Genomic DNA, 17,213 nt, shown 5'->3' on the forward strand with positions numbered 1-17,213 from the left:
CTGGCAGCTTGGACATACAAAGTTGTAAAAATTACTGAGAATTGGTTACTTTGAATTTTGAGCTTAAATCTTTACTGAATTTTCTAGACATCTGAAAAAAAGAAACAAGTGATTTGGATAAAAGTAAAAAATACGAAAAATCACACAAGTTGGAAGGAAAATCAGTATGCAGAAAAAAAAGGTGAAAGGGAAGTGTGCTTGTTGTTTTGGCTCAAAATTTATTCTATAATTGGAAATTTCAATTGAAAATTAGTGTGAAGACAAGTGCCAAAGCTATAGGTTTTTTGAGTCTTTTTTTTTTAGTTTTTTTACTTTACTCTAGAGCCATTCTAAGTTTCTCTTTGAGTCCTAGCTTGCTTCTATGTCCTTTTCATTGCTTTAATTGTTGAATAATCCTTGAAAAATTGTCTTGTTAAAACTCCATTGGTTTAGCTTTCATTTCATTTTTTTTGGTCTTTGGTTATTGCTTGTCTCCTTGTTTCCTTGTTTGTGGGTTGCCATATAGGGAATTGGAAGGAGGATTGGTGTCATCCCTTGAAGAATTTGAGTCAAGAAGCAAGGGGCCAACCACCTTAAGAGCTATTGGATTAAGAAGCACTCCAAATTAAGTGAATCACCAAAGAGAGAACAACCACCAAAATTGAGGACCGTTTTGTAATTTTGTAATTTGCAATTTACTTACCTTCATTGCTTTCAAGTTTTGTAACAAAAAGGTCTTTCATTGGAAGTGTGTTGCGATCCTCCAATAGGTTACCAAACTTTCATTTGTGTGTAATAATTTTAGGCAATTTTTCCTTAGGATAGTGAGTGTTTTGTTGGGAACCTTGAATGTGGTCATCCAAACACTCTTAGGATTCACCTAGTTTACTTTTCTTGCTTACTTTCATAGCTTATTTCCTTTACCTTCCATTGTCAAACCACCTAGATAGCTTTCCTTTTACCAATTAGTTTTTTACCTTATCTTTCACACCTCTTTTAGTGTTTATTTTGGCTAGTTTCAACCATAGTTTCTTTTACCTTTTGTTTTAAAACCTCCAACTAGAAAGAACCACAACTTAGGAACCAACATGAGTCATCATTCATCTAGTGTTAATGGCAAGGGTACTAGTCATAAAGAACCTTTATCTAGAATCTTAGATGAGTTGAGTTCCCTCAAGTTATGGAAAGAAAAACAAGAGAGAAAAGAAAAAGGGAAAAAAGAGTGGAAGAAATAAGTCAAGATGAAAGAAAGAAAATAAGATAGGAAGAAAGAAGAAAAATAATGAAAGAAATGAAAAGAGAAAAACATGCCTCCTATAGTAGTCATAACTCTTGCAAGAGCCTAAGTGAAGAACTTTGTGACAATTACGAAGAAAGGCATAGGTCACATCTTAGACCTCACTCCCATAGAAGAGAAAAGGAAAGAAAGCCTCAAGAGGCTAACATTAACCTCTCATACTTCCATGGGAAGGACAATGTAGAGGCTAACTTAGATTGGGAAATAAGGGTAGAGCAACAACTTAAAAAGAAGTCTACTTCAAAATCTTATGGCTCTCACTCTTATCCAAAGAAAGACCAAGGTTAAGGCATCTTAAGGGTGACACCTTCTAAGCCCAAAGATGATAAGGGGAAGACAATAGAAAAGCAAGCCCCTAAGGCTAGTATGCAAGAGAAAACTAGCTCTATAAAGTGCTTTAAATGTCTTGGAAGAGGACACATTACTTCTCAATGCCCCACCACAAAAACCATGATTATGAGGGGCCAAGACATTTATAGTAGCCAAGATGAGGCTACTACTTCACCTTCCTTTAGTGAAAGTGAAGAAGCAAAAGGGGAAGAATCTACCCCCAAGAAGATGGACAACCATTAGTGGTTAAAGAGAAGTGTAAGGAGGTAAGTGTCTCCTCCAAGAGGTTAGCTAAGAAGGAAACTCATTTTACAATAAAGACAACCATTAAAGAAATTTTCCCTCTTAGACAACCTCCACATTTTCTCTTTTGTAAAAAGACACTTGCTAGCATTGCCACACCTCTTGGGCTTGAGTTTATTCCTCAAGTAAAGAAGTTGTTGGATGAGGGTTTGGTTCGCAAGAGCTTAAATCCTTGTGCTTTGTTGGTGCCCAAAATAGGTATTATTAGGCACCAAGTCCCTAAAATAGGTGGTATGATGAATGTTTTGAGTGGTGCAACCCTCTTTTGTAAAATCATTCGTCCACCTAACATCTTCATGGTGTGTGTACATAGGGACTCATTAGGTAGATTTGTTCTTATTTTTGGTTTTAATACAAACTTAGGTACTCATATGGGAAACCTTAGGTTTGTCATACTTTTTGGTAGGAATAATCAACATGAAAATACAGAAAAAAGGTATGTTTTATTGCATTACTTTTCTTAATTTTTTAAATAGTGATCAAGGGGTTCCCATGAACTCTAAGAGAATAAAGGTCATTCTTGAGTGGCCCACTCCACCAAGTATAAGGAAAATTTGGGGCTTCCATGACTTAACAAACTTTTACAAAAGGTTTGTCCCATATTTTTCTATACTTGTAGCACCACTAATATGTATGTTTTTGTTCTTTTTACAGGTGTTGAGGAAAAAAGCCCAGAGTTTCAAGAACATCAGGATTTGAGGTCAAATCCTTTTCAAGGGGGAGGGAATGATGCAATCCTACCCCGCAAGGGCATTGGATAGAAGACTCCAAGTAGATTGAGCCAAAGATGCAAGAAAAGGCCCTAGGGTTCTTATGAGCCTTAGGGTAGATTTCGGGCCCATGGGCTAAGTACGAGCCCACTTATCTTTGTACATATTAGAATAAGGTTTCATTAATTTTGGGTCTTGTATTTAGGACTCCATAATGTAGGTAAGGTACCCTAGAAATATTGGGATTTTTAGCCCTTGTATTTTAGGGCACCTAGACTAGTTTTTGTATTAGGGGTATTTTTGTAATTTCACATGCACTAAGTGAATCTATGATGTGTGTGGTTGGAAATAAATTTAATTGAATTGGTAGAAGCCCAATCCAATTAAATTTTAGAGGGGGAGGTGAGCATTTGCTTACTACACCTCATTGCCACATCATATAGTCACACTTTGTGCATGTCCTTCATGCTTTACATGCCTCATGACACCTAAGCACAGTTAGTGGAGAATCTTGGAATTGATCTTGGATTAGTGGGCTGAACCATAACTAAAATTCACTAATCATAATTAGTGAAATTTTGGCTCCACAAATTCAATTTCAAATTCAAGTAAAATTTGAATTGAAATTCAAATTTCCCTCCAATTTTGTGTGACACTTAGGCTATAAATAGAGGTCATGTGTGTGCATTTTTTGGAACTTTGATCATTTGAATATTAAACTTCAGATTTCAAAGCTCATTTAGAGCACAAAATTTCGTGCTCTTCTATCCCTCTCCCTTCATTCATCTCCTTCTTCCTCCAAGCTCTTATCCATGGCCTCCTATGGTGGTGAGCTTCTTCTAGACTCATCTTCTCCTTGAAGTGGCGTCTCCTCCCTCTCTTCCTTTCTCCATTCCGCTGCCATTAATCTTCCAAGAAGCAAAGGAATCCATTGATGAAGAAGATCCTAGGCCTACAAGCTCCAATAGAGCTTACATCATGAAGTTTACTTGAATTGAAATTCAAATTTGTGGAGCCAAAATTTCACTAATTATGATTAGTGAATTTTAGTTATGGTTCAGCCCACTAATCCAAGATCAATTCCAAGATTCTCCACTAAGTGTGCTTAGGTGTCATGAGGCATGTAAAGCATTAAGGACATGCACAAAGTGTGACTATATGATGTGGCAATGGGGTGTAGTAAGCAAATGCTCACCTCCCCCTCTAAAATTTAATTGGATTGGTCATCTACCAATTCAATTAAATTTATTTCCAACCACACACATCATATATTCACTTAGTGCATGTGAAATTACAAAAATACCCCTAATACAAAAACTAGTCTAGGTGTCCTAAAGTACAAGGGCTGAAAATCCTTATATTTCTAGGGTACCCTACCTACATTATGGAGCCCTAAATACAAGACCCAAAATTAATGAAACCTTATTGTAATATGTACAAAGATAAGTGGGCTCGTACTTAGCCCATGGACCCGAAATCTACCCTAAGGCTCATAAGAACCCTAGGGCCTTCTCTTGCATCTTTGGCCCAATCTACTTGGAGTCTTCTATCCAATGTCCTTGCGGGGTAGGATTGTATCATGTATGCAGAGGCAAAACAAAGTCACTCTATCCCAAGCAATGAATTGTTTAGATGTCATTTCCTAGTTCTTTAAAAATTATCATTTCCCAATGTATAATCCCTAAAACTAATGCATGGATGATCAAACCATACAATAAAGATGAAGAGCATAAAAGAAGTAATAGAAACAGAAATTACATTTAATAGATAATAAGAACAATTACATTACAAGGATGGTGGCCTGTCAGGCTCCCAACAATGGGAGTTTAGCCTCTCATAGTCATGAGAGGTTTTACACTTCAGGGGCTAATGTGGATGGAAGAATGGACTGGATGACTAATAGAAAGGGATGAATGACTAAAGATGGAGGGTTTCCCCTAAGGGATAGGCCCAGGCTTTGGATAGCTCTGAGACTCGGTGTGTCTTTCCTTTCTACTTCCTCCTCCTTATATAGGCTCCAGGTAACTTACTTTTCACGACAGCTTCACGCTTAGCGCGGGCTTTCATGCTAAGCCTGCAGTGCACGCTAAGCGAGCTGTACAATTCTTCCAACTTTTCTTCAAAGCTTTTTTTCTTCCAGTTTTTGCATCAATTTTCCTCTAAAGCACTTGAAGTCTTCTTCTTTTGACTTCTGCTAATAAAAAATTGAAAAGATGTTAATTTCTTCGTTATTTCATTAAAAATAATAGTAAAGTGAATAAATTACAATCATTATTAGCCAAAATTGACTATGAAATTTTGCAGTTATCACCAAACTTTTCACAGTACTACCAAATGACTCTTTTGGATGAGCCAGGAGACATGGGTCATCTAGAAGAGAGAGGAGAGTTGTTGCCTGATGTGAAGCCACAATTTTTAGAAAAAGGATTTAACTTTGTGAGTTGCATAGGTAGTAGTGACTGTAGCGGAGTCTTGTTTGGATTCATCATGTTTTAGGTAGCTTTCAAAGTTTGTGAGGAGATCATGGAGTTCCTCATAGCCAATGGGGTTTTTGCGTGTACAAAGAGCAGTAGTGATCTCTTTGTAGTTAGGCTCGGGTCCATTGAGAGTATGAATGATAGGGTCATCATCATCCAAAAATGGAGAGGTGATAATGACAAGCTCATAAGATAAAGACTTAATGCCATAAAGGTATTCAAAGACAGTCTTGGTCTCCTTGGAGCAACACGATAGACACTCTTTTAGATACATGATGTGAGCTTTAGTTTTGCTCGCAAACATCTTTTTAAAGGTGTCCCATGCTTGTTTGGAGGTCAAGACATTGCCAAACATGGTAACCACATTCTAATCCACAGAAGAGATGATGACTTGCATGATGAGGTGGTCTTATCGTCTCCACTAGCGAAAGTCTTGATGATTGGCTGCGGGGCATGTGTTTGTGCAATCAATAAACTCAACTAAGATGTACTCGACAAGGAGAACATTGAGTTGAACTCTCTAAGCTGGATAGTTGGTGCCATTGAGTTTGATGGAGGCATGAGTGTTAATGATAACCACCAATTGGTTGTCATTGATTGGGATGGTGTTTGTGTAAGAAATGGCAGAAGAATTCATGATTAGGGTTTATGATCTTGTGTTATTAAGCAAAAGCTGTTGCTACCATATAGAGGAATGGATAAAATAGGTTTCGATATTATTAATCCTGGATCCAATGATGATATATATATATATATATATATATATAGGAAGCTAATACATAGTTATTGCTAAACAATTCGTATGCAACTGTACTCTGTTGCATAACAAACAACTGATAATAATAATAAACAAATTATCCTAAGAAAATACATTTAAATAAAATTCAAACTGCACTTGTAATCCTTGCACTACTACATAACATCCATTCCACGACGCTTAATCAAGGTCAGTTCTGATAAAACCATCGTAAATGAAGATGCGGTGGTAATTTTGTAAATAAGTGGCATGTGACGACATTGGTTTCGATAAAATCGTTGTGGAATATCAATCTACAAAGACGGCTATTTAAAAAAATGTCATGGATGAGGAATGCAACGTTGTTTAACAACAAAACCATCATGGAATGCTTTCTAATTTTCGACCTAGGACACACTCATCTTCCCTCTCACTCACACCCTTATTACTTTCAACTTAACCTAGCTAGTGCTTTCCCTCGTTGTCACTCTCACGGTCTCCTTCGCTGTCACTTTTGCGCTCGCTGTCGTTGCTGTACTCAACTTCGGCGATGATGATGAGTGAGGGCATTGAATCTATTGCATGCCACCTTGGCCAATCATATTTGGGTTTTGGGGTTTTGTTGAGGTCGTCTCTATCGCGTACCACCACTGCCAGAGAAGTGAGGCTTCCTTCTCTAATAACTATGGTTGCGGAGCCAGAGCTAGAAAGATACAGGGGAAAGGAGACAAGGAAGGGACATACTAATAGCCATAGATCATAGGCCTAATAGCAAATATGGTTTAAGTTGGGCTCTCATCAACCTTTGCAGATTCACTAATACTATCCATCTTCTTCATGTCGTTTTCGGTTCCTTCACATTTTCTTCTCTTTTTTTCTCTTTTTTTATTGTGGAAATTTATTGAATAATTTTTTCCAGACTTGAAGAACCAAGTTGTTTACGAGATAACCCAAGGGCTTATGGAGAAATTAGCTGTTGAGGCCTTTCAAGTACTAATGGTTAACATCTCATTTTCTTTTTTCCTTTTTCAAACTATTATTTAAATCCTACAGTAGTTACACAAAATAATTGTTGAAATTATTAACCACAAACGAAACTACATTTGGCAATTTGGCCACAAGTATTTTCATTTGTCATATATCTTCAGACTTCATATTGTGGTTATGGGGACCCGAGGCAGAAGCTTGATTCAAAGGTTTGATTTGAGAAATTGACCTTCCCTCTTATGTGGGGCATGATTCTGTTTGAAGTTGGTAACTTTTTTGTTGGGGAAGAAGTATATGGGTGGAAGAGTTATTCTTTTCTTATTTTAAGAAATAGTTGAGTTTAGATATATTGCAATTTTAAATCATTTTCATTCACTGCCTCTTTTGGTGTTAATAGTTTCTAAATTGAACAATTAAAAAGATTGTCATGCTATCATGTAATCGAATATAATTAGGCTTCATCTTTATGCTTATATTCTTGTATCTAGTCATGTATAAATTATGCAAGTTCACTAGAGAACACACACACTCACACACACACATTATTATTATTACTTGCATACACTCTGCCTCATTTCTATAGCTTCAATTTTGCTTATAAATTAAGAGTAGAGCTTTGCATTTGAAGGTCTATGATGCAATTAGTTATCTATTATTGACCTCTCATTGAGTTGTGATAATTAATTGTGTATGTTCTTCATTTGCGAATTCTTTTGTATAAAATAAACAAGTAGGAACAGTCAAAAACACTTCTTTTTCCCCTTTCTTTGTAGACTAGTTGATGATTGCTTGGATTTTATTTGATTGATAAATGGAGTGGTACATTGAATTGGAGATAGGTTTTACGTCATGCTTACTTTCAACTTACTTAAAACTTTCATGGTTTTTCCAATTTGACAAAATTTTAAACATGAACAAGCTGTTGTTGATTTGAATTTGCCAAAAGCAGAAAGAAACAACCATTACATTAGGTGACAACGACCTTTTTTTTTTATTATTGAAACTTATTGAACAAATGAATACTGACATATGGTTGTGGTACCTTAATAGAATTCTCTTGCCTTTAGATTTGAGCTATAAATGATTATCAAATTCTACAGAGATTGCAGTGTAGTTTGTATATCAAATAAATTTTAACATTCTAATTAATAGTACTATAGTAGATTGCAATAGTTTAAGATGACTACGTGTTGAATTTCCATGTTTGTAAGTTTACTAGTAAGAAGGTTATGCTATCCAATTATAAAGGCATGTCTTGGAATTCTGTTATTTTATGATGGGTTTGCTTGCTCTTATCTGGATTAGCAAAGATATATGCATTATTGTGTCCTTTAATCAGTAAGACTAATTTCTAATTTTTGCTTTCTTCATTCATGAATTGATTCTCAATATCAACTATTTTGTTCCAGGTTGTTGGAGATCGTAAAGGGGCAGTCTTTGCTTGACTGGTTCGAGCTCCTCTTAGACTGTAAAGTGCTCATATCGTTGTCCATTTTGGTTCATTTTCCATTTAATATGGCAAAGTCTTTCTGTTCAACTTTTTTTGTTCCAAGGTAATTTATTCCAGTGAAAGATGAAGATAGTTTTTCAATTTTCATCTTGGTGTCTGCTTTTAATTGGTGTGCATTTGACCATTTGTCTTTTGAATTTTTTTACTTACCCCTTCTTTAATTTTTTCTTTTTGTTTGTGAACAATTCATATTTTATTGAAAATATTTGGAAGTTGGTGACCTGACTTTATTCAATTGAATGATTTTGGTGCATTTAGTTATATTTGTGTTGTAATTACTAAATAATTACTTCTTGTGTGAATGCTAGTGTTTTACAAGCCAATCACTAAATATTGTCTCTAATAAGAGTGAAAGAAATCAAAATAAAAACTCATGATTAAACATTGAAGATTGAAGATAGTTCTTTGAAAAATCGTCTTAGATAGTAGACTTTTTAAGATGATTGCCTGGAACATTATGTCACAAAGTAGAAAGATTTTTATTTTTTAAGACAGTTTTAAAAAAAGTCATCTTAGAACGTCTGTCTTTCTAAAATGATTTTAAGAAAAATCGTCTTAAAATCTTCAATTTTTTAAATTTTTAAAACAAAAAACATTCTAATACAGTTTCTATGTAAAACAATGTAAAAATTGAATTTATAAAATGATTTAAAACTGCGTAAAAGTGTTGATTTTTCACAACAATAATTTTATAGACGATTGAAAATCATTATAAAAAATAAAAAATAACTGATTTAGAAATTTTTTTTATTAGTGTTATCATTATCTAATATCAGTATGATATTTTCAAATTTCTGCCTATTCCACTCTTTTAAACATCCGATTATTTAATCCTCCTGATTACAGGAAAGCATTTAATGGAAGAGACAAACACAATTAATCTCTACTTACTAAGTTTAATATATATAATTATATATAATTGAATAATTTATCTATAATTTCATAATTTTACATAAATCTCAGCAAATAATAAAAATACATAACAAAGAATATACCTCTAACAAATTTTCGCAGTAATTAGAATTGGCCAACAAATATACAGTACCACTACTAGTATAACCGCCAAGGCAAGGACAACAATAAAAACGGTCGAGTAGTATCTCTATTGTCCCGTGTGTCCTCTGATCTCATTAAAAAGTCGTCAAAGCCTCAAATGTTAAAGAAAAAAACATGAGGAAAAGAAAAAGACCAAAATAAATACTGCATATACACCAAACTCACAAGTGACGTATAATTATTTTAATTTAATTAATAGTTTTAAATTTGAATATTAAATATATAACGGTATTATATTCAAAGGAAATTTTTTATTATCCTTAGTATTTTAAACACAATTGTTTCTGATAAAAAAAAGACATATGATCTAAAAATAAAATAAGAAATATTGCTTAATGTGAAGGAAAAGGTCCACACGTGAGAATTAAATACACCCAAATCTACATTCAAGAACGAGCTTACCTTGGTAGTTTTAGTTTGTTCTCTTCCCTCGCCGAATATCCCCACCCAAACAAGACGTGGGCCCAAACAACGTCGTTTCTACCTATTTTAGGTGGGACAATTTTAAATCAACTCAAGCCCACCCTCCCCTACTCCACATGCTTTTGTGCTGTGTTCTTTATTATTTCATTTTATTTTCCCCTAATAAAGCACCCATTCTTTCTTTCATATCACAGTCATTTCATTCATTCCAAACCACACCAATTCTTTCTTTCTCTCCTCCTCCTCTCAACGTTGACTTGAGGCAAAAGAAAACCCTAAACCAAAGTTGTAAGAAAGGAATAACCAAACCATTACCATATCATATAATCATACAATTGTGTATATTGATCAATTAAATTAATGATTTTATCTTAATAATGTGGTCGTTGGTACATCACATTGCTCATTCAGACTCTTTGCTCACAATTCAGAATTTTAAAATTTTAAATTACCCTTTCCTAAATGCTTTCTTACAATTTCTCCCAATTTTAATTGAGTCATATTTCATTGTATTTCGGGATATTATTTTTCCTTTGTATGAACAAGTTTTTAGATTTTAGTCTCTACTATTTAGGTAGTCGCCCTTATATTTTTCATTTATTTGGAATTCTCTTATTGTTTTTAGTCATTATGATATTGATATTGAGGATCAAAATTTTAGAAGTGCAAAATTATAGACTAGCAAAAAATTATAAGATTCGAATTTGAATGGGATGAAAACTATAGGAATTAATTATTGAATTTAATTAAAATGTATATTTTTTTGCATTATCTAATTGTATATTGTTAAAAGACATATCTAAACTTATTTTTAATTAGTTGATAGTGTAAAATTTTTCACAATAATGTATGAAAATAAAATTGTTGATTATTTACTTTGAAAAAAATTAAATATTATTAATGTGTTTTTGGAATACTATAGATGTTTTGTCGGTTTCTTATTTACTTTTCATGTAAAAAAATATTACATATTTACTTTTTCAACCTTATCGATAATGACTTGATTGAAAATTATGAAACAAAATATTCAATTCGTACCTACTCATGTTTGGGGTATTTGTGTATTAATTTGATGCATTTTGAACAAAAAATAATTGATTTTAGTCAATTTTATTATAACACTCCCCGATCATTTTGTTCTAAAGGTAGATCAATTTGAATCTAAAATGATTGGAGTTAAATATGTTTTGTTAATTTTTATTATAATTTTTTAAATATAAATTCATCTTAAAGATAAAAATTCATTTTCTTCAACATATATCTAATACAAGTCTAAATTATTATTATTATATTAATTTTTTGCAGCACATAGCAATAATATTAAAAAAAGGTAAACATGGGACATAAACCAAATCCATGAAAAAAAAAAAAGGCCCATGAACAGGTCAAACAATTCTGTAATTGGAAAGACCCAATTTGTTCCTAAGGAATTCCTTTTGAATAAAACCAGGAGGAATGGTATTCCACCAAAAAAAATATTGCAAAGTTTTCTTCTCTCTCAACCCTTCAACTCTTTTGATATCCACCGAGTTGCCTTAGATCCCCAAGGTACTTTCCCTCTCCACCTCGATTACACCTTCTTGCGTCTGCGTCGTTTGATTCAAATGGTGAATTGCGTTTCAGGAACTCCTGAACCTCAATTTCATGGAATTAATCGTTTCTAGGGCACACATTTGTTCATAATCGTTTTTTATTATTCCTATTTCTATTTGTTGTTTATTTTTCGTCGTATGAGAATGCCTCTCAATTTTGAATGCGAAAATCAAACTGATTATGGTTCTAAGCTGCCCTTGAATTTCTTAATATCAACTCACCTTGGCATTGTTTCAATGTTTTTATATGATTACAATTGTTTGAATGGATTTTACGAACGCAATCTGTGGAATATGTAACATTCTAATGTGATCGGAATTTGGACCCGCTATTTTTTGTTTTAACATTAAATCTACACAATTGAGTATGAGCAAGTGAAAAGATTCATTTGGCCTTTTTCTTTTCTTTCTTTCTTTTTAATTATTAATTTGAGAGAAGAGATTTTATTAGGGAAAGGTAATAAAGAAGTGATGATAAGATTGCAGGATAGGGAATCCTCAACAAAAGTAACACTAAATGGAGAATAAAAAGAGACAGAAAGGAATCTCCCTGAATCTTGTTTAATAGTTGTAAGGAAGGAATAACCAAACCATTACAATCATACAAACAGTGTAAGATCGAATCCAATCCAAATTTCATTTATAACTATTATTCATTAATTTAATTTAATTTGATTTTACCTCAATTGATTCAGTTTCATGGGGAAGCCGACAGGGAAAAAGAAAGATCCTTCGACTCCTCCGAAGGCGAACGGCCACCACCACAACCCGTCGAAATCCTTGGATGACAGCAACAACAACAAACGCGCGGCGGCGCTGGACGACGACACGGCGATGTTCATAAACATGTCGCAGGAGCTTCGCGAGGAAGGGAATAGGCTCTTCCAGAAGAAAGACCACGAGGGGGCCATGTTAAAGTACGAAAAAGCCCTCAAGCTATTACCGAAGAGCCACATTGACGTGGCGCATCTCCACACCAGCATGGCCATGTGCTACATGCAGCTGGGCCTCGGCGAGTACCCGCGTGCCATCAACGAGTGCAACATGGCGCTGCAGGTCTCGCCGAGGTACACCAAAGCGCTTCTAAAGCGCGCAAAGTGCTACGAGGCGCTGAACCGCGTCGATTTGGCGATGCGGGACGTGCGCGTGGTTTTAAACTTGGAGCCTAACAATTCGACGGCGCTGGAGGTTTTGGATAGTTTGAGGATGACGATGGAGGAGAAGGGGATTGTCGTCGATGAGACGGAGATCGCCCTTGCCGCACTGCAGCACCAGCCGGAGCCGGCCTCCGCGCGGCTGAGGAAGATTGTGAGGGAGAAGATTAAGAAGAAGAAGGAACACAAGGGTGGAGAGGATGGAGGGAAAGCGAAAAAGATTATAATTGAGGAGAAGGTTAAGGTTGAGAATGTTAAAAAGAAGGATAATAAGGACAAGGATCACAAGGTTCATAAGGATAAGGAGAAGAGGGTGGTGAAGGAAGAGAAAGAGAAATTGGGGAAGGAGGAGAAAGAGAAAGATAAAGGGGTTGTTACTAGGACTGTGAAGTTGATATATGGAGAGGATATTAGATGGGCACAATTGCCTGTGAATTGTGGGATGAGGTTGGTGAGGGATGTGATAAGAGATAGGTTTCCTGGGTTGAAGGGTGTTCTTGTGAAGTATAGGGATAGGGAGGGTGATTTGGTTACTATCACTAGTACTGCTGAATTGAGGTTGGCCGAGACTTGTCATGTGCTTGGATCTATTCGGCTTTATGTTACGGAGATTGAGCCGGATCAGGAGCTATGTTATGATGATGGTGTGGCGGGGGTGGAGGATGGTGGGAGGATGAGGATGAAGGTGGTTGAGAATGGGGGTGGGGATGGAGGGAAGGGTGTGGGGAAAGGGGTGAGTACTGTGGAGGATTGGCTTGTGCAGTTTGCGAGGCTGTTTAAGAATCATGTTGGGTTTGATTCGGATGCGTATTTGGATATTCATGGGATTGGGATGAAGCTGTATTCGGAGGCGATGGAGGATGCGGTGACGAGTGAGGGTGCTCAGGAGCTGTTTGACATTGCGGCGGATAGGTTTCAGGAGATGGCGGCTTTGGCATTGTTTAATTGGGGGAGTGTGCACATGTCAAGGGCGAGGAAGCGGGTGAGTATTCCAGAGGATGGGTCGAGGGAGTCTGAGTTTGAATTTGTTAAGGCAGGGTATGAGTGGGCTCGGAAGGAGTACATGAATGCAGAGAAGAGGTTTGAAGAGGCTGTGAAGATTAAATCGGATTTTTATGAAGGGCTGCTTGCTCTTGGGCATCAGCAGTTTGAGCAAGCAAGACTCTGCTGGTCTTATTTGATTGCGAACAATAAGGATTTGGAAGCCGGCCCTTCCGATGAGGTTCTGCAGTTCTATAACAAGGCGGAGGATAGCATGGAGAAAGGCATGTTGATGTGGGAGGAGATTGAGGAGCAGCGTTTGAATGGACTGTCCAAATCGGATAAGTATAAAGAGCAGTTAGAGAAAATGGGGTTGCATGGTCTTTTCAGGGATGTTTCTTCTGATGAAGCTGATGACCAGGCTGCAAGGATGAGGTTGCAAGTATATCTTTTATGGGGAACCTTGTTGTATGAGCGTTCTGTTGTGGAGTATAAGCTAGGCCTGCCAACATGGGAGGAATGTTTAGAGGTTGCAGTTGAAAAATTTGAACTGGCTGGAGCTTCTACAACTGACATTGGGGTCATGATAAAGAATCATTGTTCTAATGAAACAGCAATGGAAGGTATGATATGGGAAAATATAATCCATCCTGTGTATTTCTCAAACTCCCTTTTAAGTTTCAAATATTTCAGGGAACTAATAAACCGATTCTCATAATGGCAGGGTTCAAAATTGATGAGATAGTACAAGCATGGAATGAGATGTATGATGGGTGGCAGTTTGATGTTCCATCATTTCGACTTGAACCATTGTTTCGTCGGCGTGTTCCAAAACTCCATTACATCCTGGAGCAATTTTGAGTTTTCTTCTTGTGTTTGTTATTCTTTATAGAAGTGATATTAGTGCTTCTATTTTCTTTATAAGTTTTTGAAGGCTTCTTCATTCGATTCCAAGACAGGTAAGTAAGACCATGCTTAAACTACAGTTTTGTTTGCATGTTCCTATTGCAGAATATCTTTTAAATTGTCTAGAAAATTTAGGGAGATTTGGTAGAATCTGAAAGTGTTGCAAGTTTATTCCTTTAACTGAAATTGTGATTTCATGAACAATAGAATGCTATGCCATGTGTTTTCTGTTGTTAAAAATATTAATGGTATCTTTTGGACTGACTCATGATAGGGATTATCTTCTCTGTTGTTAGGCTCTCAAAGTTGAGAGATTAAGATCCTGATTTCTGTATTCAGAATACCAACAAAGAGATTGAAGGGGCAGCCTAGTGAATGAGGCTCCCACCTGGTGGGATCTAGAGAGGTAGATGTATGCAGCCTTACTCTCATAGGCAGAGAGGCTGTTTCCAGGATTTGAACCCCTAACTTCTAGGGCAAAAGGCAGCAATTTTACTGTTGTGCCAAGGCTTTCCCTCTATACAAATAGCAAATATATTTCTACTCATGTTAAAAAATGAGTAAAAATTCTTGAAACTTTTACACATTATACAATTATAGGTGTGTGTGGCTGACCTATGACCTAGAATACTATAATTAATTGACAAACGATAGCTGCATAGAATCACAATTTGATGCTGATGTCTTTAGTACTTAGTACTGTCTTAGATGCTTCTATGGTTTGACAGACACAACAAGTTATTGACGAGATCATGAGGCAATAGACTAATAAGATTGCTAAGGTAATCTCAGTTATATTTCTGGGAAAAAGGATTATCATGTTAAGATTTGCATTGATTTTCTGGTGAGATTGCATAAGAAATAGACCTTGTGTAAAATTTGAAACATATTATAATGAAAGGCTTCTGGCCTCTGGGGACAGGTATCATCTTCCCTAGTCAAAATGTTTTGGGGAATTAACAACATTGTCAATGGCCTTTGGTATGTTCTCCCCATATGAAATAAAAATAGAGATATCAATGACAAACAGAAAGAGTACAACAGAGACCAAAAAGGAAAAGAAGGAAAAAGTAACCTAGTGAATTTTACGTGATAAGGTTTGAATGTTTAGTGGTATTGATGAAATTTGATGATTTGAATTACTATTATTGGTATCATGATTGATGGTGATGATGGCCACTGGCTTTTCTTGTTGTATGGCTGCTTCAAATATTTTTCCAGATCAGTTTTTCTCCTCTTCTGAGTTTCCTTCACCTGAAGAAACTATTGGCATTTTGCATTAGGCTTGGGGTGGAAGTCGATTAGCTTAAGATGTCTTTGTTGGGTTAATAAGATTAGTTGATCGACTAACTAGTAACTTTAGAGAAAAAAATTTCTATTTTATCTTTTTCTTTTGTATGATCAATATCTTCCTTTAATGAAGTTATCAATGATGACATCTATGTAATTGGCCTGATGGATATTTTGCCTTTTGGTTGCAGGTATTTTTTCTTCATACTGTTAACTTATTGATTGGTGCTACTACGATTGGATTATTCTTTTCCGTTGCAGTTTTGTATGAGGTTGATATCTTAGGCTAGAAAGCCTAGTTATATTAGAGGGGATGTGTCGTTAGTGTGCCATTCTTTCCAGTTGTGATATATGATCATTTTTGTTAGTGGTTTGAGGTAGTGAGTATTTGATTTGTTGGCCCTGCAAAAGCAATAAAGAAACAAAAAAAATCAGCGTGAAGGTTGTTAGCTGGGGTTTGATGATTATTTCTAGTTGTGTAACATTATACGAGTGTTGTATAGTACATTATGCATTTTTTTAATCTCATTCTCTCGAGTGTCGTATATCTTTTCCCAATTCATGTTTGAATAACAAGTGTTCTCATGTGTGTACATATTTCTTTTGTTTCCTTGGTTATTTAAGTTGAATACTTTTAAGCTTCATTTTATTGATTGAGATTTGATGATTTAGTTTTACATTAATTTTGTAGAATGAAATATTTAACAAAAAATCCCAAATAAGGTGAAATTGATTAAATGTCTATTATACTAGATTTTTTTTTATGTTAAATAGATATCTACTTTTGAATTTATTTTCAATAAATACATAAGATCATTACTCCTTTGTAATTTTCTATTATATATAGAATAATGATCGAAATTATTCATTTATGGCTTAATACCCAATTTGGCTCCTTAGTTTTTCAAGTATGCAATTGGGTCTCTTTGTTTTTCAATTTTAGCCAATTGGGTCCTTTTTGTCCTTCTCTGTCCAATTAAGAAGAATGTCGTTAGTTTTTGACGAATTGAACAACGAAATCTTCTTCTGACTCATTTGGTAGTGCCTTTTCGTTTAACACATGCTAGATCCATTTTTGGATTTAAGTTTATTGATGCAATGTCTAAAACTGTTATGATGATATGGGTTTTGAGCGCGATGCAGTGGATGATGGTTGTGAATGAGATGGGTTTTGGCCACGAGACTAGATCTGGACGTTTTGTGGTGGTGGCAAGGGACTGCTGAACTCCATGGGAGTAGTTTTGTCGTTCGTTGCACCTTCGTTGGAGCCACAAAGACATCATGTGGTTGAATCTGGTTCAACCTCCTCCCATTCTCGATTTTTTATATGGTTCGATCTCGGATGGAGGCGGCCGAGGAGGGTGGAGACGCCATGCGCGGTGTTCATGCCGCTGATAGGAATAGTCAAAGCTTTTTTTGTGTCTTCTCTCAGATTCTTCGCATGGACATCCTCTTTGATCTCCACGCTTCTTGGCTTTTGTT

The 17,213-nt window shown here is 35.7% G+C and overlaps 1 protein-coding gene across 3 annotated transcripts; it reads left to right on the plus strand.

The window, feature by feature from the left end:
• The first annotated feature begins 11,204 nt into the window (after nt 1-11,204).
• Nucleotides 11,205-16,328, plus strand: LOC114384934 (protein PHOX1-like). 3 transcript variants are annotated; one of them, XM_028344779.1, is made up of 5 exons: nt 11,205-11,356; nt 11,880-12,012; nt 12,096-14,158; nt 14,260-14,494; nt 15,923-16,328. In XM_028344779.1, exons 3-4 carry the CDS (start codon nt 12,100-12,102, stop codon nt 14,394-14,396), a joined length of 2,196 nt encoding a protein of 731 aa, XP_028200580.1. In that variant the 5' UTR covers nt 11,205-11,356; nt 11,880-12,012; nt 12,096-12,099; the 3' UTR covers nt 14,397-14,494; nt 15,923-16,328. The 3 variants fall into 3 exon arrangements, with proteins under 3 accessions (XP_028200580.1, XP_028200577.1, XP_028200579.1); XM_028344776.1 differs by having other exon boundaries at nt 11,887-12,012; XM_028344778.1 differs by lacking the exon at nt 11,880-12,012.
• Nucleotides 16,329-17,213: the final 885 nt, after the last annotated feature.

This window comes from Glycine soja, chromosome 14 (assembly GCF_004193775.1).
Source record: "Glycine soja cultivar W05 chromosome 14, ASM419377v2, whole genome shotgun sequence".
Classification (NCBI taxonomy): Eukaryota; Viridiplantae; Streptophyta; class Magnoliopsida; order Fabales; family Fabaceae; genus Glycine; species Glycine soja.